General features: G+C 40.5%; 2 protein-coding genes across 3 annotated transcripts in view; both read right to left on the reverse strand.

The window, feature by feature from the left end:
* Positions 1-1,192: 1,192 nt before the first annotated feature.
* COPRS (coordinator of PRMT5 and differentiation stimulator) lies at positions 1,193-7,417 on the reverse strand. Of its 2 annotated transcripts, none has more exons than XM_012738810.2 (4): positions 7,211-7,417; positions 4,920-4,986; positions 2,163-2,381; positions 1,193-1,623 (listed from the first exon to the last, which is right to left on the reverse strand). In XM_012738810.2, exons 1-4 carry the CDS (start codon positions 7,307-7,309, stop codon positions 1,454-1,456), a joined length of 555 nt encoding a protein of 184 aa, XP_012594264.1. In that variant the 5' UTR covers positions 7,310-7,417; the 3' UTR covers positions 1,193-1,453. The 2 variants fall into 2 exon arrangements, with proteins under 2 accessions (XP_012594264.1, XP_012594335.1); XM_012738881.3 differs by lacking the exon at positions 7,211-7,417 and adding an exon at positions 6,874-7,048.
* Positions 7,418-10,353: 2,936 nt separating this feature from the next.
* UTP6 (UTP6 small subunit processome component) overlaps positions 10,354-27,518 on the reverse strand; it is a 28,059-nt gene continuing 10,894 nt past the window's right edge. The window contains exons 8-19 of the mRNA XM_012738715.3: positions 25,142-25,219; positions 24,302-24,383; positions 23,031-23,112; positions 21,848-22,032; positions 21,233-21,312; positions 20,686-20,763; positions 18,642-18,821; positions 17,610-17,690; positions 17,309-17,418; positions 15,366-15,432; positions 12,508-12,580; positions 10,354-11,149 (exon numbers count right to left, since the gene is read on the reverse strand). Of these exons, the coding sequence (XP_012594169.1) occupies positions 10,992-11,149; positions 12,508-12,580; positions 15,366-15,432; positions 17,309-17,418; positions 17,610-17,690; positions 18,642-18,821; positions 20,686-20,763; positions 21,233-21,312; positions 21,848-22,032; positions 23,031-23,112; positions 24,302-24,383; positions 25,142-25,219 (1,254 nt within the window). The 3' untranslated portion in view covers positions 10,354-10,991. The remainder of the gene's footprint in view (positions 11,150-12,507; positions 12,581-15,365; positions 15,433-17,308; positions 17,419-17,609; positions 17,691-18,641; positions 18,822-20,685; positions 20,764-21,232; positions 21,313-21,847; positions 22,033-23,030; positions 23,113-24,301; positions 24,384-25,141; positions 25,220-27,518) is intronic.

Below are 27,518 nucleotides of genomic sequence, written 5' to 3' on the forward strand. Positions count from 1 at the left end.
GGAAGGGGCATTTTTTTCTCCCTACAACAACCTTGGCCATGAGGCCCCTCATAGCCAAAGCCACTGCCTTCCTCTTAAGGGTCTGCCTTGTTCACACACCTTGCAGGGACTTTGAAAAACAGTTTGAATGGTTACATGCTCAATTCACTGCTATGGAGGGTGTCAAGATTTCAGATCTGAAAACTTCTGTTGATGCAGCTTCAATAAGGAAGGAGGTAAGAAATAATCCCTGAGCCTATCAAAGAGGCACAAGTGACTTACTCTGGTGGATCACAGACCTGCCAAGGTGTGGCCCCGGATCCCACTGCTAAGTTCTCACACATGCAGGGCCAGCAAAGACATCAGACCTCAGAGTCCTATGTGTATCTAGGTCCCAGTTTTGTCATTCACTGTGTGATCTTACAGAGGTCAAATCATTTTGAGTCTTGCATTCCTCACCTCTAAAATGAAGTGAATAAAAAAAAAAGTGACTTCTTATCAGTAATTATAAGGATTAAAAGATTAAATGGAATCGAGTTTCATGTCAATTAAGGGTTATGCAATTACTGGTTTAATTAATTTCCCAGTTAGTTTACCGGCCTATGGAAAGCCTTTGTTAACTAAGTGAATGTTCAATTTCCCACCAGCAGGAATAGGTATCAGCCACAAAGTCTCCAATCTCTCCTGGACTCCAATCCCTGGTCAATAGTGTCAGATCTACAGAAACAAACTAAATTTTTTTCTCTTTCACAGAGTAGTTTTAAGCCTCTAAGTGTTTGAATCCTTAAAATGTAATTCAGGGGCCGGGGGTGGTGGCTCACGCCTGTAATCCTAGCACTCTGGGAGGCTGAGGCGGGCGGATTGCTCAAGGTCAGGAGTTCGAAACCAGCCTGAACAAGAGTGAGACCCCGTCTCCACTATAAATAGAAATTTAATTGGCCAACTAATATATAGAAAAAATTAGCCGGGCATGGTGGCGCATGTCTGTAGTCCCAGCTACTCGGGCAGCTGAGGCAGCAGGATCACTTGAGCCCAGGAGTTTGAGGTTGCTGTGAGCTAAGCCGACGCCACTGCACTCACTCTAGTCTGGGCAACAAAGTGAGACTCTGTCTCAAAAAATAAATAAATAATTTAAAAAATGTAATTCAGGGACTTTAAATGGAGGAAAGGCCTGCTCAGATGCATCTAATTAAAATGGAAAACAGCAAACCGATTGTTTTTTTCTACCTTTATTTATAAAGAACACAATTCCTCTTGACACAGACACAAACATTCACACATTCCAAGGAGGAACCCTTTAAAAACAACAACAGAACTGAGGAGAACAGGGGGACCTTACGTGACACCAGTCTGTGTACCCCAGACTCAGGGGTCACTGGGAACATTTTCTCAGATAGGACGTCTCCCCTCAAAGACAGGAAGAGGGACCCTGGCCTGGAGGGCCCACCCACCTACAAGGCAGAAAGCTCCACACTCAGTCTTCGGCATCATCGAACTGACCCGTTTCAAAGACCATCTTGGAATAATGCGGTATCAGTGGAGGTGGATGGTGCCAACTGGGGTCATAGATCATGTCTCCTTGTGGGGCACAGCACACCCACGGTTTGACCTCTTGAGAAATGCTCCCCTGGATGTCGTCAGCATCTGCGGGCAGTTTTAAAACACAGATTAAAGGAGGGAGGAAGGAAGGTAAAAACAGCCAACAAAATAATTCTAGGGGACATTTACACTTATTTTGTTTGAAAAGACACACGAATACGAGCATGCACACGGGCACACACACAAACACACACAGTCTTCCTTTGCTGAAAAATTACAAACATGTTCTTTCTGAACAACCCATAGCTGTGCTTCTCAGACAAGGATTCTTAGCAGTGGAAAGCAAGCAAACTGGTTAACAGCACTTCTATCTGCAGCTGCTCAATGCAAAGCAAAGATTTTTTTTAAGAGAATAACATCATTTCAATGTTAAAGTGACACATTATAGAGTCAAATTCAAAATTTGCATACATATTTTTTTTCAATATAAAAGTGAAGCTGTCACAGAAATTCAGACCTGTAACAGATATCAGGTTAGACTCCTAGAAGTGGACCCCCTTTTCCAAACTATCTGCCTTCAGAGGTAGCCTGGGAAGAGGGTCTGGGAAAGTCTGGCTTAAGGACCCCAGAAACTCCACACCTACCATATGGATTCCCTTGATCTGCTTTCAACTCCAAGTCCCAGTCCTCATTAAAAAGATCACCAGTCTGTTCCTTGGGTGGACACTGTGTCCCTTCTGACAGCTCCCAGGTATTCGGCTCCCCATCAGAACCCTCATCATCCACAGCAAAGCCTTCCTCTTCAGACTGGGTGCCCTCACCACGGGGAGGACTGTCATTAGGAATGCTCTGTGCTCCGCTGGCTAAGAAATCAACAAAAGGAAGATGGTCGTAAAACAACTGATAAACCAGAGAAGGCCCGCTTGTGTGCTAGGAAAATTTTTGGCAAACTTACTAAAAGAGCAGTAAAGCAAATATACAGGGAGCTCTTTAGCCACCTGAGCACTTTCTTAAAATGTTGTTCTGTTTATGTTCTTAGAAGGGGGATTGATCATTTCTTTTCAGTAAGATGTTTTGTCTTACACAAGGCTGTTCGTTAGTTGCCAGGTCCGGTAATTTACACAGAGAGCCAGGAACAGTTTACATTTTCAGGTGGTTTACATGTTGCCAAGGTAAAGGGTCCCTGGCAAATGATCAAATGATATGTTTTCACAATATAAGCTTGAATTCAATTTTTGCTTTTCTATTCCTTCCTTTAGCCTCAAAGAACATGTTAAAGGTGCACACAGGGCCAAAGAGAAGTGAGGGGAATGCAGACAGAAGAGCAAAGCCCGTCTATTCCCAACAGGCAGTCACCATGTTCCTCCTCCTCACCTCAGGGGAAGCTGGAAGGTACGTTTGCAAAAGGTCTTACAGTGATGGAAGAAAGCCTGGGAAAGATAATGGATCTGTAAGCACAGAGTGCTAGGGTGGTGCCAGGTCAGAGGTAGGAGAGCAATCAGCCTAAAAAACAGCCATGCTCTTAACACTGTATCAACAACAACAGCTATAAGCAGTAAGTCGTAACTCAAGGCATGAGGTCTGCAAGCCAGACTACCTGGGTTCAAATCCCAGTTCCGCCAATTAATAAACATGTGACTGAACTGAAATTTACTTAACTACTTCCTCAATAACGTAAACATAGAATTACCATATAACCCAGCAATCCCACGCAAAAGAACTGAAAACAGGTGTTCAAACAAAACAAGGATGTTGCAGCAGCACTACTCAGTCACCAAAAGGGAGACACAACCCAATGTCCATCGATGGATGAATGGATAAACAAAAATGTAGCACTATCAATATGATGGAATCATTCAGCCATAAAGGGGATGAAGCACTGATATATGCTACAACATGGATGAACCTTGAAAATACTACGTTAAGTGAAAGAAACCAGACACAAAAGGCCACTTTATATGATTCCATTTACAGGCAATTCACATTTACCTATCCAGAATAGATAAATCCACAGAGACAGAAAGCAAATTAGTGGTCACCAGGGGCTCAGGGAAGAAGGGAATGGAGAGTGTTTACTTAATGGGTAAAGGATTTTCTTTTGGGGATGATGAAAATGTTCTGGAGCTAAATAATGGTGATGGTTACATAATACTGTCATTGTGTCAAATGCTACTAAATTGTATGAATTAAAGTGATAAAATGGGCCCTGTGCCATGACTCACACCTATCATCCCAGCACTTTGCGAAACCAAGGAGGGAGGATCACTTGAGGCCAGGAGTTCAAGACCAGCCTGGGCAACAGAGCAAGACCCTATCTCTAAAAAATAAAATAAAATGGTTAAATGGTAAATTTATATTACATATCTTTTACCAAAATTTTAAAAAAAATTTTACTTAACTATTCTGTGCCTCAGTTTCCTCATCTGGAGAATGGAAATATGGTTGTCATGAGAGTTTATTTAAAAAAAAAAAAAAAAAAGGAAACTGCACCTGGCAAAAAGTGAGTCCTCAATAACCAGCACCATCCAATAGAATTTTTGCAGTAAGGGAAATATTCTAGAATCTGTGCTATCCAACAGGGCAGTGCTAGCCACATGTGACCAGTGTCACTAAGGAACTGAATTTCTCATTTTATTTAATGATAATTAGATTTAAATGGCATCAGTGGCTATTGACAGTACCATTCTAGATCCTCTCATCCAAACCTCGGAACAACCCTACAAGGTAGGTATTAGCCACATTTTAAAGATGAAGAAAAGCTAGATGACTTAGCTAAGACCACAAAACTTGAGCCCAGGACTCTGACCCAGAGCTGAAACTGAAAAAACTTCGCCTGGCTCCAAAGCCTGTGCAGTACCCCCCACCCTTATATGCAGTTTCACTTCTTGTGCTTTTGGTTACTCATGGTACAATAAGATATTTTGAGAGACAACATTCACGTAACTTTTAGTACAGTATATTATTATAATTGTTCTATTTTTTATTAGGTGTTATTAACCTCTTACTGTGCTTAACTTATAAATTAAACTTTAACATATGTATGCATAGGAAAAAACAAAGTATATATAGATTTCGGTACTATCCATGGTTACAGGTATCCACTGGGGGTCTTGGAACATATCCCCTGGGGATACAGGGAAACTACTGTACTCTTTTCACTGTTCCAAGCTGTCTGTCTCAGTGGAAGGGATGGGTTTAGACATAAAGAAAGTCCAGGAATTCCCTTAAGGAAGCCCCAACAAGGCTTCCAAAGGAGGGCAGTGTGGACGCACTGGGCAGAGAAGGCAGCTAGCAGGAAAGAGGACTAGCTAGAAAGAGAAGGTAAATGAGATGTAGGGCCTGTCCCTCATCACTTGCTCAGCTTCTCCCAATATCCACCCCAGTCTCTGTCATCTACTTACCTAGTCTATCTGTGGCTTTCTCATTCTCTCTTTCATGACTGGAGTGGTCAGCTGTAGCAAAGCCAGCCTGCAGGAAGAAGCAGCAATTACCAGGGACTTGGGTATCTGGAGTATGCCCAGTATTAAGCTATTGCCTGTCAGCTCGATCTACCCTTCCATACCCATCTTGGGCTGGGACTCTGCAACCCACAGTTCTGCTTTGTCCTGTTAGACTGGGCAAGGCTGGAGGGAGAAGGGCCCTGCTCTTCCTATTCCTATAGGTATCACCCCAGCGACACTTCTTCCCCACTGCCATCCTACAGCAGCCATTGAATCCAGTTTACAGTTTTGCCAACACTAGCAGAGCCAGCCTCATCACTGGGCCCTCTCTTCAGAGGTCTGGGTCCCAAGAACTTTTCTCCAAGCTCAGAGACCTTTGCACCCCCGTGCAGTTGTGGCAACACCCCCTCCTCAAAGGCTGGAATTTCAGCTCCCAAAGTTTCTCCTCTAAGCTTTTAAATTTTAATACCTTCAAATTCATCCCTTTGCTCCCTCAGACATAGGGCTGGTAGCTGTTTCCTGCAGTTGCTTTTATCTTGTATATGTCTTACCTTTTTGGTTACTTAACTCTATATCTAACAACTCTTTCTATCAAATTCTGTCTCCTCAGTGATAAAAGGGGGAATGGAACTTTAGTTCCTCTGAAATGCTGAGCATTGAAGGAAAAACCTCTAATTTAACTGGAAATCTTCCCTCATGGCACACCTGATGCTTCTCTGCTCCATCACTTGTAAGTTCCTGAAACCCTATCACCTCCAAGATCTCTTTCTAATGGAACAAGAAATATTCACCGCCTGCATGAGACCTGATTTCAAGCCCAGCTCTGCCATTCATTCAGCATGTGACCCTGGACACATCACTTCAACCACTGTGCCTGGCTTTCTTCTCTGGAAATCGAGGATGACTGTTCTGACCTTGCAGGAGACTTATGATGAGATGACATTTATGAAAACACCTAGCATACAGCAGGAACATAACATTTCTTGAATTTAAATCCATCTTCTCCTACGTCTCAACTGCACTTGGCACCTGCCCCAATTAGCTAGCATTCATCATGTAGTCATGGCTGCGTTTAGTGATTCAATTCCACCTACTGTGGTCCGTGAAAATCACTGGTCACTGCAAGCTACAGAGGAGTATGATCTCTCACCTAACCACTGCCAGAGGCTCCCAATCACCTTCCCACCCATCTTACTCAGTCTTACAGGGTTAATCACTACCTTGCTCAAAACCTTCAAGAGCCCTCCAATTAGCCTTGGCATCCACAACTCCCCAGCCCACCCCACCTCCCGCCCCCAATCAACCTGTTGAGCACAGTTCTCTAGCATGCTCTGAGACCCAACTTCAAGACATTTGCCCTGCACTTTCTCATCTCCACGTCTTTGCAGACACCAACACCCTCCCACCTTGGAGAGGAAGTGCACATCCCTTCCTGCTGTGCCCTGACAAAATTAGTGCCATCCTATGATGCCCTCCAGAGTAATTTTCTTTATACGTCTATCGCTACATTTTTTTCCTTACTTTGGTTAAGTACCATCTACGATGCTTAAATAAGCATTATATTCATCTACCCAATTAACATGCCTATTTCTTGAGCCAGGTACTACACTAGGCGCTGGATAAACAGCCCTAAACAAAGGGTCCCTACCCTCAAGGAGCTCACCGCCTAGCAGAGATTGACAGTAAACAAGGCCAGGTGATGACTGTAATAACGGTCTTGGAAAAACCAGGAGCTGTCTAGCGCGCCCATGAAATACAAGTTTCTGGAAACCCTGCATCAAACGGGGCCTTTGGATTTCAGTGAGTACAAAAGGAGAGCGCGCATGTGACATCATCTGGTGCTCAGGGTTAGCTGAGCATCCCCACCAATGGACAGAGGTCCTTAAGGTAAAGTTCCTCTCCTCGCCGTCCTCACCTGGGCCTTGTCCAGGCCCCCAGCAACGGGCCCCAGCTCTCGGTCATGTACATCACCACCCATTTACCAAATACGCAGAGGCGCCCGCTGGGCCGACGGCCTTCCTTTCAGACCTGCTGCGCCCACCCACGCCCTCAGGGATCCTCGCCCCGCTGCTCGGCCGTTTCCAGCTCCAGCGCGTGCCCAAACGGCACTCCGCGTTCACCCGGCGGCCCGAGACCCGCCACCGGCACTTCCTCGGCCCCGCGGCCCCCGCCCAGCCGGGCCCCGCCAGCCCCGCAACTTCCCGCCCCCGGCTGCAGGTGGTGGCTATGCCGAGGCCCCACGCGACGCTCACCTCCGGGCTGGGGGGCGTCTCGCGCGCGCTCGGCAGCGGCGGGCCCCGAGGCGGCTCCGCGCCCCCCAGCGCCTGGGCCCCGGCGGCCTGAGGGTCCATGCCCAGCTGCCCGCGGCTCGGCGCCCTGGACGCTGCTCGGCCACGTGACGCGCCGGCCTGGCTGCCAGCCCGAGGATACGCCGCAAAGGGCCCAATCAGCCGGGGGCTGCGAGCAGAGGGGGGCGGGACGTGGGGGCGGCGACAGGGCAGCCATGGGCGGGGCGGGGCGGCGCAGGGGGCGGGGCGCGCCGCCAGGCTGAAAACGCCCTGCCTACCTCACGCCCGGGAGAAATCTGAAACAATCTCCGGTAGTGACTTTGGAGGCTCCTGCCGGTGCAGATTCTAAGGCTGGGTTTGCAATGCCAATTGTCCCTATTCAACCACAATGGGTGTGTTTCGGCTTAAAAACCTCGAATGACCCCAGTCTACCTGACAGTATACAAAGCCCTGCTGTCAAAACTTTTAATGCAATTTAGGCTCCAACCAGATTTCTCTTTACATCTTCACAGGTTTCCCTATATAACTCAACCACAAATGGACAACTCAGGAGCCCAGTGACTCTCCACCTTCAGTTAACGTTCGTCTTTAAAGTTAATCCATTAGAAACCAGGATAGATGATTAGAACACAAACTCCTACAATGTGTGGTGGACACAGTATATATAGGCTGTGACAGTCACGGTAACCCTAAACATTCTGCCCTGACAGAATCTGACCCGGGCTCCTATCTTTCAATACTCAAAAGTCTGGTGCTCTACAACCTAGTTATTCCTCTTTTTACATGAGAAGTGGTATCTGGTGATCAGAAGGGCCTGAGCTGAGGACAATCCACAGGACAGACTTCGCTGTCTTTCCCTGCACTGCCTAAACTCTAATAACCTGTTCAAGGTGTGATAATCACACATTAAGTGACAGAAAAGCTGGAATTCACCAGGCGACCTTCTTACAATCCTTCAGGACATCAGAGAACCTCTTCCTTCAATCTCTCCAAGACTGTTGTTTGTAAACTACATAAGGCATTTAAATTTTTGACATAAAGTTCACAAAATATTCAGTTTTATGCTTTTCCCCCATGTAGACTTTCCTACAGAAAGTAAATGTGACCAATTCACATGTGCTCTGTTCTACTGACCTGTGAGTCAGTTTACCCAAATTTGGCTGTAGGTCAGCACTGCAGAATAGAACCTTCTGCAATGGTGGAAATAAAATTCTATCTGTGCTGTCCAATATGGCAACCATGTGCCTATAGAACACTTGAAATGTGACCAGTATAAAAGAGAAACTGAATTAATTTTAATATATTTAAATTGTTACACGTGGCTAGGAACTGTTTCTAACAGTGCAACTCTAGGTGAACTAGCTGAGAGGCATTTTCATAACCTGCAATGTTAAGAACCACATACAACTATGTGATGACCCCAGAGTGATCCCCTTCTCCTCTAAGCTTATAAATTTTAATACCTTCAAATTTATTCCTTTGCTCCCTCAGCCATAGGGCTGGTAGCTGTTTCCTGCAGTTGCTTTTACCTTGTATATGTCTTACCTTTTTGGTTACTTAACTCTGTATCTAACAACTCTATCAAATTCTGTCTCCTCAGTGATAAAAGGGGGAATGGAACTTTAGTTCCTCTGAAATGCTGAGCATTGAAGGGAATACCTCTAATTTAACTGGAAATCTTCCCTCAGGGCATACCAGATGCTTATCTGCTCCATCATTTGTAAGTTCCTGAAGTAGCCCACTACAATCCTCTTTGCTCCCTACTCTATGTGCAACATGTATCTCTTTTGTAAAATAGAAGCCACATAGCATTTAGAACTTTAAACTTCCCAGGACTTAAGGGAAAGGGAAAAAAGTAATAATTTTTTTTTCTTATCTTAAAACAAATGACAAGCAAACAGAGTACAAAAGCTCAAAATAAAAATGTCCTAAAACAGGCCGGGCGCGGTGATTCATGCCTGTAATCCTAGCACTTTGGGAGGCCGAGGTGAACAGATTGCTCGAGGTCTGGAGTTCCAAACCAGCCTGAGCAAGAGCAAGACCCCATCTCTACTATTAATAGAAATTAACTGGCCAACTAATATATATAGAAAAAATAAGCCGGGCATGGTGGTGCATGCCTGTAGTCCCAGCTACTCGGGAGGGCTGAGGCAGGAGGATCGCTTGAGCCCAGGAGTTTGCGGTTGCTGTGAGATAGGCTGACCCCATGGCATTCACTCTAGCCTGGGCAACAAAGCGAGACTGTCTCCAAAAAAAAAAAAAAGTCCTAAAACAGACTCAAATATCCATAGAAATCTAACATATAATAAAATTAGCATCACAAATCAGCAGAGAGAAAAATGATTGGCCAAATAGTGTTGGAAAAATTCCTTAACTGCTTGGGAAAAAAAACCTTGAGTTGTACTTACCAAAAGGAAGGGCTTTCAAAGCATTTTAAAAACAATAGACATCACACAGACACAAAATACATCTGGGTGTCAAAAACTGCCACAAAAAACCTGGGGCCAAACAAAATACTCAATATATAAAAAATCTTATAAATTAGTAAGAAAAAAGTTTTTAAAATAGTCTAAGAATGTGAAAAGACAAGAGAAACATAAAAAACACATTAACTTTACTAGCATCAAAGACATGCATGTTACAAATACAGTACTTTTTACCTATTAAAATGGTAAAATGTGTGTGTATATATATATATAAAAAATACCCAATGCAGGCAAGGGTTGACACTTATATAAATTACTTGAAAAAAGGAACAAATGAGCTTTAGGTATCAATATTATCTAAAAGTTATATCCTTTGGTCCAGTAATTCCACTGTCAGATGTCAATGCTAACACTTCTCTGCTCATCAGCCCCATAGAAGAAACTTTTAAATGTTCTTAACCTTCTTAAAAGACATTTTTCCCCCAATACCCAGAAACTCCTTTTCTGCTGCTCCAACCAGCTATCTCAGAGCATCCAGCTGTTTTTTTAACTCCTACCTCCCTCCCCCAAAGATCTCCTTTCTTGCACATAACGAACAAATATTTCTTGAAGAAATGAATGAGTAAATAATAATAGTATAAATCCAATTCTGATAAAGGAAATCAAATTACTGACTTTAACTCTAGATGGATTACAAGATGCTTTTATTTTCCTCTACAGTATTCTATTTCCTCCGTATTTTCTAAAACAAATGCGTACCATGTGTACTTTTATAATATGGAGAGAATAAACACACAAAACCGTACGTTCTCCTCCATTTGAACTGGCTCTTAGGTCTAGATTAAGAGATACTCATGCTTGACCTAGGATAATAAATGAAGCTCAGCTGCATGATTTCTATATAGTCTAGAAAACATTTAGGACCTATGGTACGTCTGGCCTCAACAAGCAGCCATTAAATCAGTTCTCTTTTCTGGAATTAAAGATTAACACGTTAACACACAATCAATGCACATCTCAAAATCAAACAGCCATCTTGTCTGCCCTCTTTAAGCAAATTACAGATTTGATTCATAATACAAATCTGGGATGGGCACAGTGGCTCATGCCTGTAATCCCAGCACTTTAGTAGGCTGGGGTGGGAGGATCACTTGAGCCCAAGAGTTTGAAGCTGTAGTGAGCTACCATCATGCCACTGCCCTCTACCCTGGGCAACAGACCAAGACCCTGTCACCAAAAAAAACAAACAAACAACAAAACCACAATCTGCCTAGAGGGCTTGCAACACTATTTCACAAAGTTGATTGTATTCTTTCTCTTCACAAATGGCCAGTCTGATGCATTGTATGTTTCGCTACAAACACCTCTGCTGACTCTCCCTGCAACATTTTCATGGCTCGCCAATAGATCAGTCCGCAGTTCTCAGGTCTACCAAGGATGTGGTTCAATTCTTCTCTGATGTAATCCATCCAAAGATCTTTAAGAGGAACCAAAAAAATTACTGTCAACATACAATTAGACAAGTGACAAGGCTTTATCAGGCAAACTTATTTAATACCAATTCAACCTAATTTCTAAGAAACTTAACTTACTGGTATTTCCCTTTGTAAAACAATACCTCTCTCTCTTAGCTTCTTTACACTAAATGTGTAGTGAAAGACTTTTTTTAAGTAAAAAATCCTCACATTAATCAAGACAGTCTCTGTTATTTAATGAACTCAAATACTAAACTTTTTAAAGAAGGAAGATTTTTTTTTAAAATAAAAGATTTGGGCCAGGCATGGTGGCTCATGTCTATAATCCTAGCACTCTGGGAGGCCAAGGTGGGAGGATCGCTCAAGGTGAGAAGTTCGAACCCAGCCTGAGCAAGAGCGAGACTCCCTCCCTACTATAAATAGAAAGAAATTAATTGGCCAACTATTATATATATAGAAAAACTTAGCCAGGCATGGTGGCACATGACCTGTAGCTGTTGTCCCAGCTACTCGGAAGGCTGAGGCAGAAGGATTGCTTGAGCCCAGGAGTTTGAGGTTGCTGTGAGCTAGGGTGATACCACAGCACTCTAGCCCAGGCAACAGAGACTTCTGTCTCAAAAATACACAAATAAAGTAAAATATTTACCATTACCATGCACATGGGGAGAATCATATAGTGATTACCCTAAAAGGGAAGATTTTCTGAATTTCTTTCAAGGCAAAAATTGACCTCAACGAATTCACTGTAACCTTGTTACCATGCTTCATAAAATTTTCTATGGTTAGCAAAAATGACACATTCATTTACTTTACCAGGAAAAGTTGTCTGTTGAAAACCAATAGGAGCTAGTATATTTTTTTAATATGTGAGTTTAGTAACTATACATATCACCTATACATACGAGTTCATAAATAAAGCTCAGATTTACATGACATATCTATACCCAGGAGTATGTTGTGCCAGTCCTACAAATGAGGGTAATCTAGTGACAGCCAATGACAACGAATGCCAATTAGCACCTCACCTTTACCCCTTTATTATAACTCTCATTCCTTTTTATTATAACCTACATTATTAACTATTTCCTTACAAATACATTTTTTCCAGAGAACCAAGCCAAGCAAATCTTTCTCTAATCCAGAGTTCTTAAGACAACCCACAGACCCTTGGGCTTGTGAACTTAAAATCATGTGTTCAAGTATTTATGCACAACACAAAGGAGGAGGCAAAGTCAGGATTCAAATTTTATTCTAAAAAAGGGCCATGAGGCAAAAGAAAGCTAAGAAACACCGTTTGAACTACAGTCATTGGTCACTGCACATGCAAACACTCATGTGTCTATAAGCGAAGTCTACTTACCAGAATCTACAGATCCAAACTCTCTCAAAGCCCTCTCATAATATTCTCTTATATTCTCCATCTTGCAGGATTCCTAACAAAAAATAATCAGACAATCTTCCCTCAAAAGCCTATTTTATAATGTCACAAACTCATTTCAACCATATTGTCAAATAGCTACCATCTGTTAGGTATTTGAAGAAGGTGGGTTAGGGTTTAAGATGAATACAGGCTGGTTCTCAACCTGCCCAGAAAAAGGTCAAATTGCACTACTTAGCAAAATAAAATAAATGTCAAACATAAAAACACTTTGCTCTGGTACCATGGAGAAAAGACTAATTAGAAAAAATAGGGGAACAAGGGCAGCTTCACAGAAAACATAATATTTGATAGCCTTGAAGGATGAGTAGGATTTAAATTTTTTTTTTGAATGGAGATGGTTATACTCTCGTGGCTAAGGATTTCTTCCTTTTCAGTATCTGGGCTCTGACACATACTAGTTATATCCACCTTAACCACTTCGGTACGGCGCTCCCCAGCTGCGAAACCTTGCCCACAGCCGGCACTCACAGTCCGCACGATAGCTTGTGCTGTGCATTGATGACGAATCCGTTTTACTTTTGTTTGATGGAGAAAGATTTAAAGCACTGAAAGTTTGTTTTACTTTACAGGCAGCTTTACTTGTAATGTAAATCAGAATAGGTAACATATATGTTTTCATTACATTATTTTTAAATGTTCACAATTTTATTTTGATAAATGAAAAATTAGAAAAGTCATATTGCAGCTGTCGGCTAAAGTCGACGTGTGCATTCATCTGTGGCTGTATAGTCAACGCAGGTACCGACGTGGTTAAGACTTCTTTTATTGGCCAGGCACGGTGGCTCACACCTGTAATCCTAGCACTTTGGGAGGCCAAGGAGGGAGGACTGCTTGAGCTCAAGAGTTTGAGACCAGTCTGAGCCATAGCGAAACACCATTTCTACTATAAATAGAAAGAAATTAGCCAAACAACTAAATATAGAAAAAATTAGCCGGGCATGTTGGCACGTGTTTGTAGTCCCAGCTACCAGGGAGGCTGAGGCAAGAGGAATGCTTAAGCCCAGGAGTTTGAGGTTGCTGTGAGCTAGGCTGATACCACGGCACTCTATCCTGGGTGACAGAGCCAAGGCTCTGTCTCAAAAAAGAAAACCACTTCTTTTATCAAGGCAGTCTAAATAAATACTAGTTATACAACCTTCAGGAAGTTTTTAAAACTCCCTGATCTTAAACATTTCCTCACCTATAAAACAAGGGTAATAATTAGCACAACAAGTATTAAACTAAAATGTTAACTATGCACCTAGCAGAATATCTATAACTAACTTTATAATCAATAACCACTAATTTTTTTTTTTTTGAGACAGAGTCTTGCCCTCTTGCCTAAGCTAGAGTGCCGTGGCATCAGTTTAGCTCACAGCAACCTCAAACTCCTGGGCTCAAGCAATCCTCCTGCCTCAGCCTCCTGAGTAGCTGGGACTACAGGCACAATGCCCGGCTAATTTTTCTGTTTTTGGTAGAGACAGGGTCTCACTCTTACTCAGACTGGTCTTAAACTCCTGACCTCAAGCAGTCTTCCCACCTCCACCTCCCAGACAGAGAGCTAGGATTACAGGTGTGAGCCACCATGCTTGGCCTAATTCTTTACCTCTATTTTTTTAAAATGTATTCTTTGTTTCCCCATTTTCAAAGTAGATTAACATCTTTAGTTTAAAAATCCTTTTGTATAGTAAAATGACTATTTTCTCATTCATATTTCCCTTCACTGAAATTGTACTGTATTATAGAAAGTCAATTTAACCTCATTTTTACACATGCATGAACAGAATCATACTTTAAGGGCTCATAATGTTCATGGCACTATGCAAAGTCCTTTCTATCCAGTATCCCATTTAGCCCTACAACTCTCACACTCTAAAACAGTATAATGATTTCCTTTATAAATGAGGGTACAAGATTTAGAAATGAATTGCCCAAGGCACATAACTACCTGGCTATCAAACATTATGCTATACTATTTCCTGACTATAAGGCTAGAACAGATGCTTGACTCACACCATGATTGAAACTATGAAAAATAGTTCGACCTCCCAAGTAATTTTTAAAAATTCAAATACAAATAATAATCAGAATAGCGAAATAAAAGAGAAAAGGCAAAACTGAATACTTGGAGAATCAATGAGGAAATAGATATACTGCTGATTGACCCTTTTTCTATAACTTCCATTCCTTTTTATGATGACCTACATTATTAACTTCTTCCTTACAAATAAGTATAATTCTTTTGGCAGACTATCTGGCAATACATAAAGAACCATAAAAGATAAATTAGTATTCCCAGTCTTTGAAATGTATCTCAAAAAAAAATCCTTCCTCCCCAAACAAGCTACATTAACAAAATGTCTGTAGCTCTGTTCTCAGTATCAAAAACTGGAAACAACCTATGTGTAATCAAATAGTTACAAAAACTACAGGTTTAGGAATAACAATACAACCATTAAAAATATTACTTACATCATATCACACTGAATTATTAATCTATTTTTCCCCATGAGTGTGTATAAACTATGTAAAAATATAGCAACATGTTTACAAAATGTTAAAAAAAAAAAAGAGAGAGAGCAAAAACCATCCCCCATATAGCACATAAGTCAGAAATCAGTACAAAACAGGGTGCCAGGTCAGGTGTGGTGGCTCACGCCTGTAATCCTAGCACTTTGGGAGGCCAAGGCAGGAGACTGCTTGAGCGCTTGAGGTCAGGAGCTTATAAAAACATTGCCACAAATTAGTAACCACTAACCAATTTTCCCCGACAAGAAATGCTTAAACGAAACACTTACTTGTTCCTTTTCAATCTGAATCATTTTCTTGAAAAAATCAACAGAAAATGGACGGCTTTCCTGTAAACTAAAAAGGAGTGGAGAGATGTCATCTTCCGCAATGACAGAAAGCCTCTTCATCTCATAAATACAAATAAATACCCAGGCCAGTGCCTCCACGACACATTTAATGAAGACTTATCTGCAACTCAGTGGAAGGACCCGACCTGATGGCCACTCTGATAACTCAAATGAATATTTTCAACCAGTAATGAGTGTTTACCATCAATAAACTCTTCCCTACCCAGTTTTCTTACTGTACTCTTCTCTCACTTCTAGAGTCTTAAACGCTCTTGACTGCATCTCAAAGTCTTTTTAGAGACCAATAATTCCATTTCTAAGAATATATTATAAAGAAATAATTTCCAATATGGATAAAAAATATTTGTGCAGAAATTTTCATCAAAGCAGCATTACTGCCGGGCGTGGTGGCTCACGCCTGTAATCCCAGCACTTTGGGAGGCTGAGGCGGGCGGATTGCTCAAGGTCAAGAGTTCGAAACCAGCCTGAGCGAGACCCCGTCTCTACCAAAAATAGAAAGAAATTAATTGACCAACTAAAAATATATATACAAAAAATTAGCCGGGCATGGTGGCGCATGCCTGTAGTCCCAGCTACTCGGGAGGCTGACGCAGTAGGTTCGCTGAGCCCCGGAGATTGAGGTTGCTGTGAGCCAGGCTGACGCCACGGCACTCACTCTAGCCTGGGCAACAAAGTGAGACTCTGTCTCAAAAAAAAAAAAAAAAAAAAAAGCAGCATTACTGTGGCCAAATAAGTTATGGCACATTTACAGGGTGATATATCATTCAGCTATTTTTAAAAAATGATGTTTATGAAGAATTTTTACTTAAGGGAAAAAAGGCCAGCCTAATATTCATCAATAAAAGTGGTATACAAGCCGGGCGTGGTGGCTCACGCCTGTAATCCTAGCACTTTGGGAGGCTGAGGCGGGCGGATTGCTCAAGGTCAGGAGTTCGAAACCAGCCTGAGCGAGACCCCATCTCTATCAAAAATAGAAATAAATTAATTGACCAACTAAAAATATATATACAAAAAATTAGCTGGGCATGGTAGCGCATGCCTGTAGTCCCAGCTACTCGGGAGGCTGAGGCAGTAGGATCGCTGAGCCCCGGAGTTTGAGGTTGCTGTGAGCCAGGCTGACGCCTCGGCACTCACTCTAGCCTGGGCAACAAAGTGAGACTCTGTCTCAAAAAAAAAAAAAAAAAAAAAAAAAAAAAGTGGTATACAAAATTGAGATTACAGTATAATCTCAACTACACAAACAAATTTTAATGATATATTAACAGTGGTTTTTCTCTTAAGGATGGGATTACAACGAAATACTTAGCATTACCTTTCCCCTCACCCCAATAGGTATGAACTGCTTTTACTCTTCAGAAACAGGAAAAACAATTACCTTTTAAAAAATAAATATATTAAAAGACAGGGTTTCACTATGTTGCTCAGCTGGATTCAAACTCCTAGGCTCAGCTCAAGCAATCCTTCCACCTCAGCCTCCCCAATAGCTGGGATTATAGGTGCCTGGCTTTGAAAAATTACTTCTTGAGAAAAGTCTCTTTCCAGCCTGGGCAATATAGTGAGACCTTGTCTCTAAAAAATCAGGCAGGCACGGTGGGCATGCACCTGTTGTTCCAGCTACTCAAGAGACTGAAGCAGGAAGATCGCTTGAGCCCAGGAGTTCAAGGTTACAGTGAGGTATGACCACACCACTGTACCTAAGCCAAAGCAATAGAACAAGATGCTGCCTTAATAAAAAAAAAAAAAGAAAGAAAGAAAAAGAGAAAAAGCCTCTTGGATTATTTCGTCAGATAGAAACAATCTGGGTATGAGGGGCTGAGTATGGGGTGGAGAGACCAGTAACAACTATGAACATTTGTGAGTACCTTTTAAATACAGCTCTGGCCTTTTTGTAGCCACCACTTCGATAAGCCCAATCCAGGTACCTATCCTTCAGGGTTACTGAGTCAGCACCTGTGACAGCTAAGATACCTCTCTACAATTTAAAAGAAAAAAGAAACAAACAATGTGAAGAAATTTATAGTTATCAAAACAAATTTTCCCAGAACCACCCAGGCCACTCAACAGTGCTTTAGGAGCACTGCTGATGAAACAACCCTAGAGCTAGCCAACCACTCGACCCATCTGCTCATTGCCCACACAACACCCACAACATGGAGCCTATACCTTAAAGATTGCCTCAGTGTCTTCTTGGCTTTCTGTACTCTCACTCCACTCTACCCAAGAAATCCACAAGGGCAGACAAACCTGCTTATAATAAAAAAAAGTTAGAAAAGAGCATATAACAAAATATCACAGGTACCTCATAAATACATAAAACACCACGTATTAATAAAAAAATTGTTAGAAAATGACAGCTTAGGGCTATGTTCTGAAAACTGACCACTATAAAGGCAGGTTTCTCCTAAAATAATCCGTATGTAAATTATGGATTCATTCCTACTCTGTCCTCATTGGGACAGAATTCTCATTGCCCAGCAGGAATGAAATATCAAAATACAGTCTCCTGACTGAGTCACCCAGAGCAACATTCTGTGAATTTTAGGTCCCTTCTGTTGGGAAATACTGCCTATACCTATAACATTATGAATCCTCTTTTAGTTAATTAAGCAATTATCAGCCCATAGCTTAGACGCACAGCTACCCAGGTCATGTCTCTGCTGTTTAGGACCTGTAACACAAGCACTAATCTAGGCTAAACTATCTGATCTTCACTTATGGCCCAGAGGCATACACAAATGAGCAGCAAAATCAGTTTTTTTCCCCCACTTTATCTTCTCCCATACATTTATTCACAGTAAAGCTTTAAGATTTAGACCTTTAAACTCTAAGGTGTACAAATGTATTTAGTTTAAAAGTTGAGCTTATGTTCACTTTTGGATGCAAGTGAGAATAACACTGTTAGTATTTCTCACTTGTAAAATAGCTAAATAGACTAGGAAGTTTTATATAGCTTAGTTTTCAAACAAACAGTTAAAATAAGCTATTAAATGTCATGCTACACATTCTAAGAGGTATAAAAAAATAAATAATTTTTTTAAATTTAAATTCTACTCTTGACCCTTGAACCATCACCATTTAACAACAAATGCCACTCTAGGGTTGGCTTTCATCAGACAAGTATATTCCAAATGAACTTTGGCTGAAGTCTTAAAAGATTTCCCCAAAAGAAGGAAATACAAGACTCAATTCACAGACCTGCGGTTTCAGGCACACAAAGGCTTCTTCAAAATGCATGGCTATGTCAGGGCTTTCTGAGGCAATCAGCACCTGCAGCTTCCTCTGCCACATTGTTGCAGAGTCTCTAAACAAATCAGTCCCAGCTACTGCCACCTCCAGAGCTTCCCTAAAGTAGTTGTAGTGTGACAACAACTCAATCTAGATAAGACAAAGGATCATTGGAAAATTAATTACTGAAACCTGAATTATCTATGTAAATGATAAGTTAGACCATATTTGAGGCAACAATTTCAACACAGCCTTTCAATTTCAATTTCAACTAAAGCCTTTACCATGGCTGCTAAACAGGCACAAATTGAACAATTTGAAATCCCTCCTCCTTTCTGTGCTCCTATCCACAAGGGAAGACAAGAGGCAGAGGCTGGAGGACCACTCGAAGCCAGGATTTCAAGGCCTCAGTGCACTATGATTACGCCTGTGAAAAAAACCACTGCACTCAGTCTGGACAACATAGTAAGACCCCATTTCCAAAATTTTTTTTTTAATTTTAATCTTTCTTATATGCTAAAGAAGTCTTAAGCTAAGACTTAAGAAGGAAAAAGAATTAATTAGTTGGGTAAAAGTGGAGTCCCCCGGAAAAGAGAAGGCTCTCCCAACCAGCATGTGCAAGAGGCTAGGTAGGGATAAGAGACAGGCTGGATATGAAAGGAAATCCAAGTTCAGAATGGCTAGAAGGTAGGATGCAAACTGGAGAATTGGAAGATGAGGCTGGAAATACAGTTAAGGAGTTTGAGCAGCTTTATCCGAAGGACAATGGAAAGCCACAGAACAATCTGAAAATTTTAAAAGATCATTCTGTGGAGAATAATCTGGAGAAAAGATGGATACAGAATCAGCTAAGTGTTTAAGTTAGTGCAGTGAGTGGCAGTAGGCTCATAGACTCTCCTTAAAGGCAAGGCCACCAAATGAGTAATTAGGTGGTGTGCTTAGGAAGAGTAACATCAGAGATTTGAGGAATACAGGGTATATGAAGTAGCCAGAGTGGTGAACATGTAAAAGAAAGATGATATTGGAAAGAAGAAGATGGCCACGGCAATACTCAAGGCCCATATGAACTTATAGGGTGTGAGTGACTTGCCAGCATTCAATAACTCAAGCAAAGACAGCTGAAATAATCCAGGCCTGGGGTTTTCCCAGACCAATGCCATAATGGGAGAAGGGAACCTCAGTCTTGGTACAATAATGCAGTAGGCTACTATATGACATATTCATTATGTAAAGATATGTGAAAGTATGGAGAAAATGTTAATGTAAAAACAATAGAATACAAAATAACAAGACATTAATTGCAATAACATAAAAATGATATGGACCAAAAGAGGCAAGAGTTATACAAATAAAAAGCCTTCAACAAAGATTTTTGTTCTTTTTTCCCCAATAAAGGTATTTAAATACATTAACACATACACTATCTCACTTAATGCTCTTAACAACTTTGTAAGTTGATTTTTTAAAAGGGTCACTATTTTAAAATCGAGTAAACAAAGTCAGAAAAGCTCACTGGTTTGTCCAAGTCACCTAGACATTAAAGTAGCAAAATCTGATCTAGAACTGTGTATTCCCACAGCATATTTTGGTCCCTGTAATAATCTTTACCATGTAGTACAGATGGTTTAATATGCCTCTTACTACAATGTCAGCTTCTAAAACACAGAAACACATCTAATTTGTCTTTACTGCATCAATAGTTATCTGGGCTAGGCATATGTTCAGGAAAGGGATGTTCAGTAAAAGAGGAATGAATGGACAAACAAAATAAACCTGAATTGTGAATCTTTGTTTTGAGTGTTTTTCACTATTGCTCCCTTTATTAGTATGGATTTCATGTTTAGCACACACCAAATACTGGCAGCCAAATGTAAACACTTTCTACATATCAAATTTCCAAATGGCCTCAGTCATAAAACTATTAATGTATGTATTTAAAACACATGACTCTGGCACAAAACAATTGGAATAAAGTATATATAACTGGCAGGGAATGTATATCCTACGTCCTTACCCATTGCTTGTATTGCAACTCTGGCAGAAACTTCAGTTCATGTGCCCTGCTGAATACACTCATGGTTCTTTGCAGCCTCTGAAAACAGAAAAATCGCTCAGTTCATTATAAAGATCCCAGCAGAGTCCTTTGGCCCTCTGACATGAACAAAAGTAGTTTTGCAATTTCTGAGAATTTAGAGAAGAGACTAGGGCATGGTGGCTCACACCTGTAATCCTAGCACTCTGGGAGGGCCAAGGTGAGCGGATCACTCAAGGTCAGGAGTTCAAAAAAGGACAGAGTTGACCCTGCAAAGTGTTTCACTTATGAATAGATGCACTGGGCAGCTGCACCAAACAGAGCCAAGAAAGAAGAGAGTTCCTCCTAACCTGGTAGCAAACCAGTCTCAAACCTTCAGAATGACAGGTCACTCAGAAAGAAAGAGAGTGGTTAAGCATGAAGTGCTTAGAAGTTGTCTCAGACCCCAAAAGAGCTGTGCTTCTTTTCTTCTTTCAAAAGAAAGTCACTTTCTAGTCAGCCATTGTGACCATGTAACCTAAGTCCTTACCTTCCCTCTGAGGAACCCATTCTTTGTCTTCTTAGCAAATCGTTCCAAGCAAAAATTCATGTAACATTTCCACATGGCCCCTAGAAAAGTCAGAAAGATTAAGCTGACCAGATCACCAATTCTCTTAGTTCAATAATCATGTACCTTATTCAAAGGGAAAACTCCTCTGAAGAGGAGTATAAATTAGCCTGATGAAAAAAAAGTGTTATTCTGATTACAGCCAAATACCTCAAATACTGGGAAAAAACAAGAGTAATGGTATAAATATAAAACTCCAGGTCACATATCCCCTCAGCCTTTATTTTCCAATATTGCAAAATTAAAATTCAATCTGTATCAAAAGATAATTAAGGAATAATAATTTTAAAATCTTCTGAATTATTTCCTAAGTATCATTTCTCCCAAAGAAATGACTATAAATACCACAACTATCTGAGAAGGTCATAGAAGCTCCACCTTTCATAATCAGAGAAAGAACGAGTGGGAAAGCCAGGCACATTGTAAACTGTACTCCAGAGAGGTTCCTGATATTGATTTTGATAACGGGAACAGGAACTTCATTTTCACACTCATGGATACTATTACTTTTATAGCACACCATTTGGTGAAGTTCACCTGTTGGCAGAGTCTCCACTGCCTCTTCATACACGGCATAGCATCTCTCCTCCCTCCGGCCCAGCTCCACTGATTTGGCTCGCTTCGTCACAGGCGGCTCTTCTCCTGGCTGTGACTCTATCTCTAATTCTCGCCTTGCCACATAATCCCAAGTGAGAGGATCATCTGTGTGTAGAGCCTGGAGGCTGAAAAATACAGCTTACTGGTATATACCCTACAAAAAGAAACTAACTCACAATATCAAACAGATCCTCATATAAGTGGTGAGTAAAAAACAAAAAAAAAAGAAAAAATATCCGGCAGCTCTCTATGCTCTAAAAATGTACACAGGACATCCCTTTAATGATTACAGTACCATAAGAGCCATTTCCCAATAGGCTCTCCAGAGTATCTTCACTCACTGTATAAACTGTGTCAGTGGATCAGAGCTGTCACACATTTATTGAGTTTGAGAATGTTTCAAAATCATTTACAAACTTTAATTTTTAAGTTACCTCTCAAAGTCAAGTCAGCAGTTACCTATGACAACACAAGTCTCCATGAGTCCTAGAGAACCTTATTATATCTGGGCTCTTTATTTTCTATCATAGAGCCAGAGAAAAAGTACAACCTACTCCTCTATTAAAACCCTGTAAATATTCAAAGAATAAACTGATTCATGTTCTATTTTATCTCCTGTCAAAATAAGGGGTGTTACCTAAGAATGGGAAATATCCCCAAGATAGGCTACAAATGATTCTTAAACCATATAATCTGACATTACAGAATAAAATTACCTGCAGCACTCAGCTACAAACATCTATGAGTACAACTCTCATTTTATGAACAAAAGGAAGGTCAGACAAGCAAGATTTAGATTTTTATATACGCCTTAGATATGTTTGTTAATGAATAAACTATTTCTCAAAGGAAGCAAGAAAGTGTATCAAAAAACTTCTTCAGAAACATACTTTTCTTTTAATATGAATATGCATATGAATTTATTTAACATGACTAAATGCAAATACAGCAAGCCCATTACTTTTGTTTTTTTAATTTAATTATGATACAACGGTCCTAAAACTTAGCTTTTCCTTCATGAATTTAGTGCGATATCTTCTTTCCCCGCTATTGAACATCGGACCTCAAACCCTTACCACAAGATCAAAAATAGATATGTTCCCCTTTCTACTATTTTACTTACTCATCGTAAATTTCTTTTTGGAGATCTTTGGCAAACTCAAATAGCTGTGCAATTGAAAGCAGTGACAGGTGAAATTCCGCACCTAAATTTAAAAAGCAGGGGAGGAGAGGTTCATTGTCAGTAAGACTTTTAAGAATCACTTTACTCTAAAATTACCATTTTCTTAGCACTGTAGTTAATTTTTTCTTTTTCAACTGAGAAATGGGGGCCAGGCATGGTGGCTCATGTCTATAATCCCTAGCACGCTGGGAGGCCAAGGCAGGAGGATCGTTCATGGTCAGGAGTTCAAAACCAGCCTGACCAAGAGTGAGACCCCGTCTCTATTAAAAATAGAAAGAAATTAATTGGCCAACTAAAAATATACAGAAATGTATAGAAAAAATTAGCTGGGCATGGTGGCGCATGCCTGTAATCCCAGCTACTCAGGAGGCTGAGGCAGAAGGATTGCTTGAGCCCAGGACTTTGAGGTTGCTGTGGGCTAGGCTGAAGCCACAGCACTCTAGCCAGAGCAAGAGTGAGACTCTGTCTCAAAAAAAAAAAAAGAGCGAGACCTCACCTCTACAAAAAAGAGAAAAACTAGCCAGGCATGGTGGCACATGCCTGTCGTCCCAACTACTCAAAAGGCTAGGATAAGAGGATCAATTGAGCTCAGGAGTTCAAGACCAGCCTAAGCAAGAGCAAGACTCCATCTCTACTAAAAATAGAAAAATTAGCCAGGTGGGGTGGCCCACACCTGTAATCCCCACTACTCAACAGGCTAACACAGGAGGATCCCGTGAGCCCAGGAGTTTGAGTTTGCTGTGAGCTAGGCAGATGCAATGGCAATCTACTCAGGGCAACACAGTGAGAGTCTGCCTCAAAAAAAAAAAAAAAAAAAAAAAAAAGACAGAGAGAAAAATGTGACAATATAGGAAAAAACAAAGTCACCCCATAGTCTCCCTACACAAGCAAAGCTTTTATTAATATTCTAGAGTATTCATAAGGTAACAGACCAAATCATCTATTTATTTCAATTCTCTATGAGTTAAGTACTTAATAAGAACTTACTGAAATGTTAAATTATAGCTGAGGAGAAATAAACCTTTTCTGAGAGAAAGAGGACACTATTCCCATAGAATTTTATATTCCATTCTAATGGAAAATTTCAAAATTAGCTAAAGTTCTTCTTCATTATGAAAAGAATGTTTCACTTCCCTACCAAAAAGAAATGTTCATACTCAAAGAACACTGAAAATTAAACTAAAATAAATAAATGTTGAAAAGATACCTACCTTTAATTACGCTTACAGAATTTTTATAGACGATCCGTGCCAACTCGCCCTGAAGGATTTCTTCAGAATAATCAAGATTCTCCTAGAGTGTTATATTAAACATAACTCAACAGTAGTGACAGTAAGTAGAAAAAGCACCAGGATGTAAAGTAATAGTCCTAAACTACCTTTGCCACATGACCTCTGGCAAATCACCTCTCTCTGGGTCAGTTATTTCACATGTAAAATGTGAAGCTTGAATAAGATCTCTGATCTTTCAACTGTGTTCTCTCAGGCTGTTGGAGTAGCAGCAAGATCACATGGCTTAAGGCCTCACTCTCCATTTTACATGCCTTGTTTGCCCTTCTATATAATATTTTCTTAGAATAAAAGAAGTTCTGAGGTAGAAAGTACAATAACAAATGATAGTAAAGTTCCTTTTTTTGTTTTACCACTAATATTCTAAATCTTTCTTTAAAATTATTGTCACATTAAAAATCATATAAAAAAGGAAAGAAAGGAGTCTAGGACCCACACATTTCACAACTTTCCTCGAGTTCCTTCAACCCATTAATAAATCACTGAGACCATACAGTTAAAGAATAGCATTTGGCCATTCTATCAGTAATAATTTTGAAGACCACTTCAATTAGTCCAAATATCTCTTTTTAAAGCACAAAACTCCATTTCTATTACTAAGTCTATTTATTTAATTAACACTAGACCCATCTTAAAGTTGCAAAATGTGACAACATTAAATTGAGAAGAAAAATATATTTCAAAGATTTTCTCTTTCTCCTGAGCAGGCTCAAAACACCATATATTAGTAAGTTACAACACAATCAATATTTAGGACCTTACCACGTCCATGTTGGCTTTTTCAAATTCTTGCTTTTCCTTCCTCAGTTTTTCAACATGCATCAGCTCCATCCTAAAGTACTACAGAAAAGAAATAATAAACTGAAAATCTTTAGAGATGCTTTCTTAAAAAATTAGAAATAAGTAGGATGCCATTTTTTTTTTACCCATAAATATGGGATCTAGAAAAGTTTGGGAGTGTTATATTTTACTTTGCTATGAAACCAGCTGACACTAACAAGGTATGGAGAAAATGGTATTATTTTATGCTCTTTTGACAAGCAATTTGGACATATGAATCAAAAACTTTAAAAATGTTTGTGCCTTCAGTCATCATTTCACTAAACTGTAAATTCGAGTCCTAAGTTGGTGAAGAGAAGCAATAAACATGCTATGATGTCCTTAATACAGCTGATAAGTATATAAAGCTTGTCATCTAACAGTGAAGATTATTGCAAGGGATTTTTTTTTTTTTGAGACAGTCTTGCCTCTGTTGGCAGGGCTAGAGTGCCATGGCATCAGCCTAGCTCACTGCAACCTCAAACTCCTGGCCTCAAGCAATCCTCTCCTGCCTCAGCCTCCCAAGTAGCTGGGACTACAGGCATGTGCCACCATGCCCAGCTAATTTTTTATATATTTTTAGTTGTCCAGCTAATTGCTTTCTATTTTTAGTAGAGACAGGGTCTCGCTCTTGGTCAGGCTAGTCTCGAACTCCTGACCTCAACCTATCCTCCCATCTCAGCCTCTCAGAGTGCTAGGATTATAGGTGTGAGCCACCACACCCAGTCGCAAGGGATTTTATGACCTTATCCATATACATATATCTCAGAAGTATCAACAAAGGCCAAATGGGAAATTTGGACTTCTAACCCCATCTAGCAGCAAAGAAGCAAAGCAATATCCAAGGAAGTATATTAAACAGAAGATTTAAAGAATCTCCAGAATCTCATAAAATAATAGCCGAAATGTCTAAAACTCAATAGAAAATCACTTACCATACCAAAAACCAGGAAAATCTCAACTTGACTAAGAAAAGACAATCAAGAGATATCAACATCAAGATGACACAGATGTTAGAATTATCTGACAAGGATTTTCAATCAGCCATCATAAAAATGCTTTACAAAAAGACAAAAAAGAAAAACCAAATTCTTGTGAGGATGCAAAAAAAAGGAAAATTTCATACACTACTGGTGGGATTATAAACTAGTATAGCCAATATGGAAAACGGTATGGCATTTTCTCAAAAAAACTACAAATAGAACTACCATATGATCTAGCAACCCCACTACTGGGCATTTATCCAAAGGAAAGAAAATCATCATATTGGAGATGTTTGCAACTCTATGTTTATTGCAACACTGCTCACAATAGCCGTGTGATCCCACAAAAGATATGGGATCAACCTAGGTGTCCACCAAAGGAGTGGATAAAGAAAATGCAGTATACATAAACAACTGTAATACTATTCAGCCATAAAAAAATGAAACCCTGTCATTCATGGCAACATGGATGGCACTGGAAGGCATTATGTTAAGTGAAATAAATAGGAACAGAAAGTTAACCATCACATGTTCTCACTCATATGTGAAAGCTAAAAAAAGTTGATCTCATGGAAATAAAAAGTAGAACAGAGTACACTAGAGACTGGGAAGGGTGGGCAGAAGTAGGGGATAGGGAGGGATTTGTCAAAGGATATAAAATTACAACTAGATAGGAGGAATAAGTTTTAGTGTTCTCTATCATTGTAGGACTATAGTTAACAATAATATATAGTTCCAAATAGCTAGGAGGACACTGAATGTTCCCAACAAGAAGCAATGACAGAAATTTTAGAACTAAAAAATACAGTAACTGAAATAAAAGAACTGAGGAGGGGACCTAAGAGCAGAATGCAGACAAGAGAGGAAAGAAACAGTGAAACTTAAAATATAACAATAGGCTGGGCTTCGAGGCTCACACCAATAATCCTAACCCTTTGGGAGGCCAAAGCAGGAGGACTGTGTGAGACCAGGAGTTAGAGACCAGCCTGAGCAAGAATAAGACCCCATCTCTACAAAAAATACAAAAATTAGCTGGGTGTGGTTGCATGTGCCTGGCTACTGGAGAGGCTGAGCCAGAAGGGTCACTTGAGCCCAGGAGTTTGAGGCTGCAGTGAGCTATGATACCACTGCACTCTACCTAGGGCAACAGAGCGAGACTCTGTCTCAAAAATAAAGAAGCTGTAACTGGCCCCCCAGAGTCTAGTTCCCTATCCCTCCACAGGTGAGGATTCTAACCTCTCGCTAACCCAGAAGCTGCGTAATGTCAACACCTACCACTGGCCAAGAAATACAAAGATGCTTCTTCTCCCCTTCCCCATTTATCCCCAGCCTCCATA

The sequence above is a fragment of the Microcebus murinus genome, chromosome 18, assembly GCF_040939455.1.
Source record: "Microcebus murinus isolate Inina chromosome 18, M.murinus_Inina_mat1.0, whole genome shotgun sequence".
NCBI lineage: Eukaryota > Metazoa > Chordata > Mammalia > Primates > Cheirogaleidae > Microcebus > Microcebus murinus.

Coding starts and splice junctions, on each gene's coding strand:
- COPRS (XM_012738810.2), bottom strand. CDS start 7,309: ATGGACCCTCAGGCCGCCGGGGCCCAGGCGCTGGGGGGCGCGGAGCCG. Junction 4,987..7,210: donor AGACGCCCCCCAGCCCGGAG/GTGAGCGTCGCG, acceptor TTCTTCCTGCAG/GCTGGCTTTGCTACAGCTGA. Junction 1,624..2,162: donor AGATCAAGGGAATCCATATG/GTAGGTGTGGAG, acceptor AACTGCCCGCAG/ATGCTGACGACATCCAGGGG.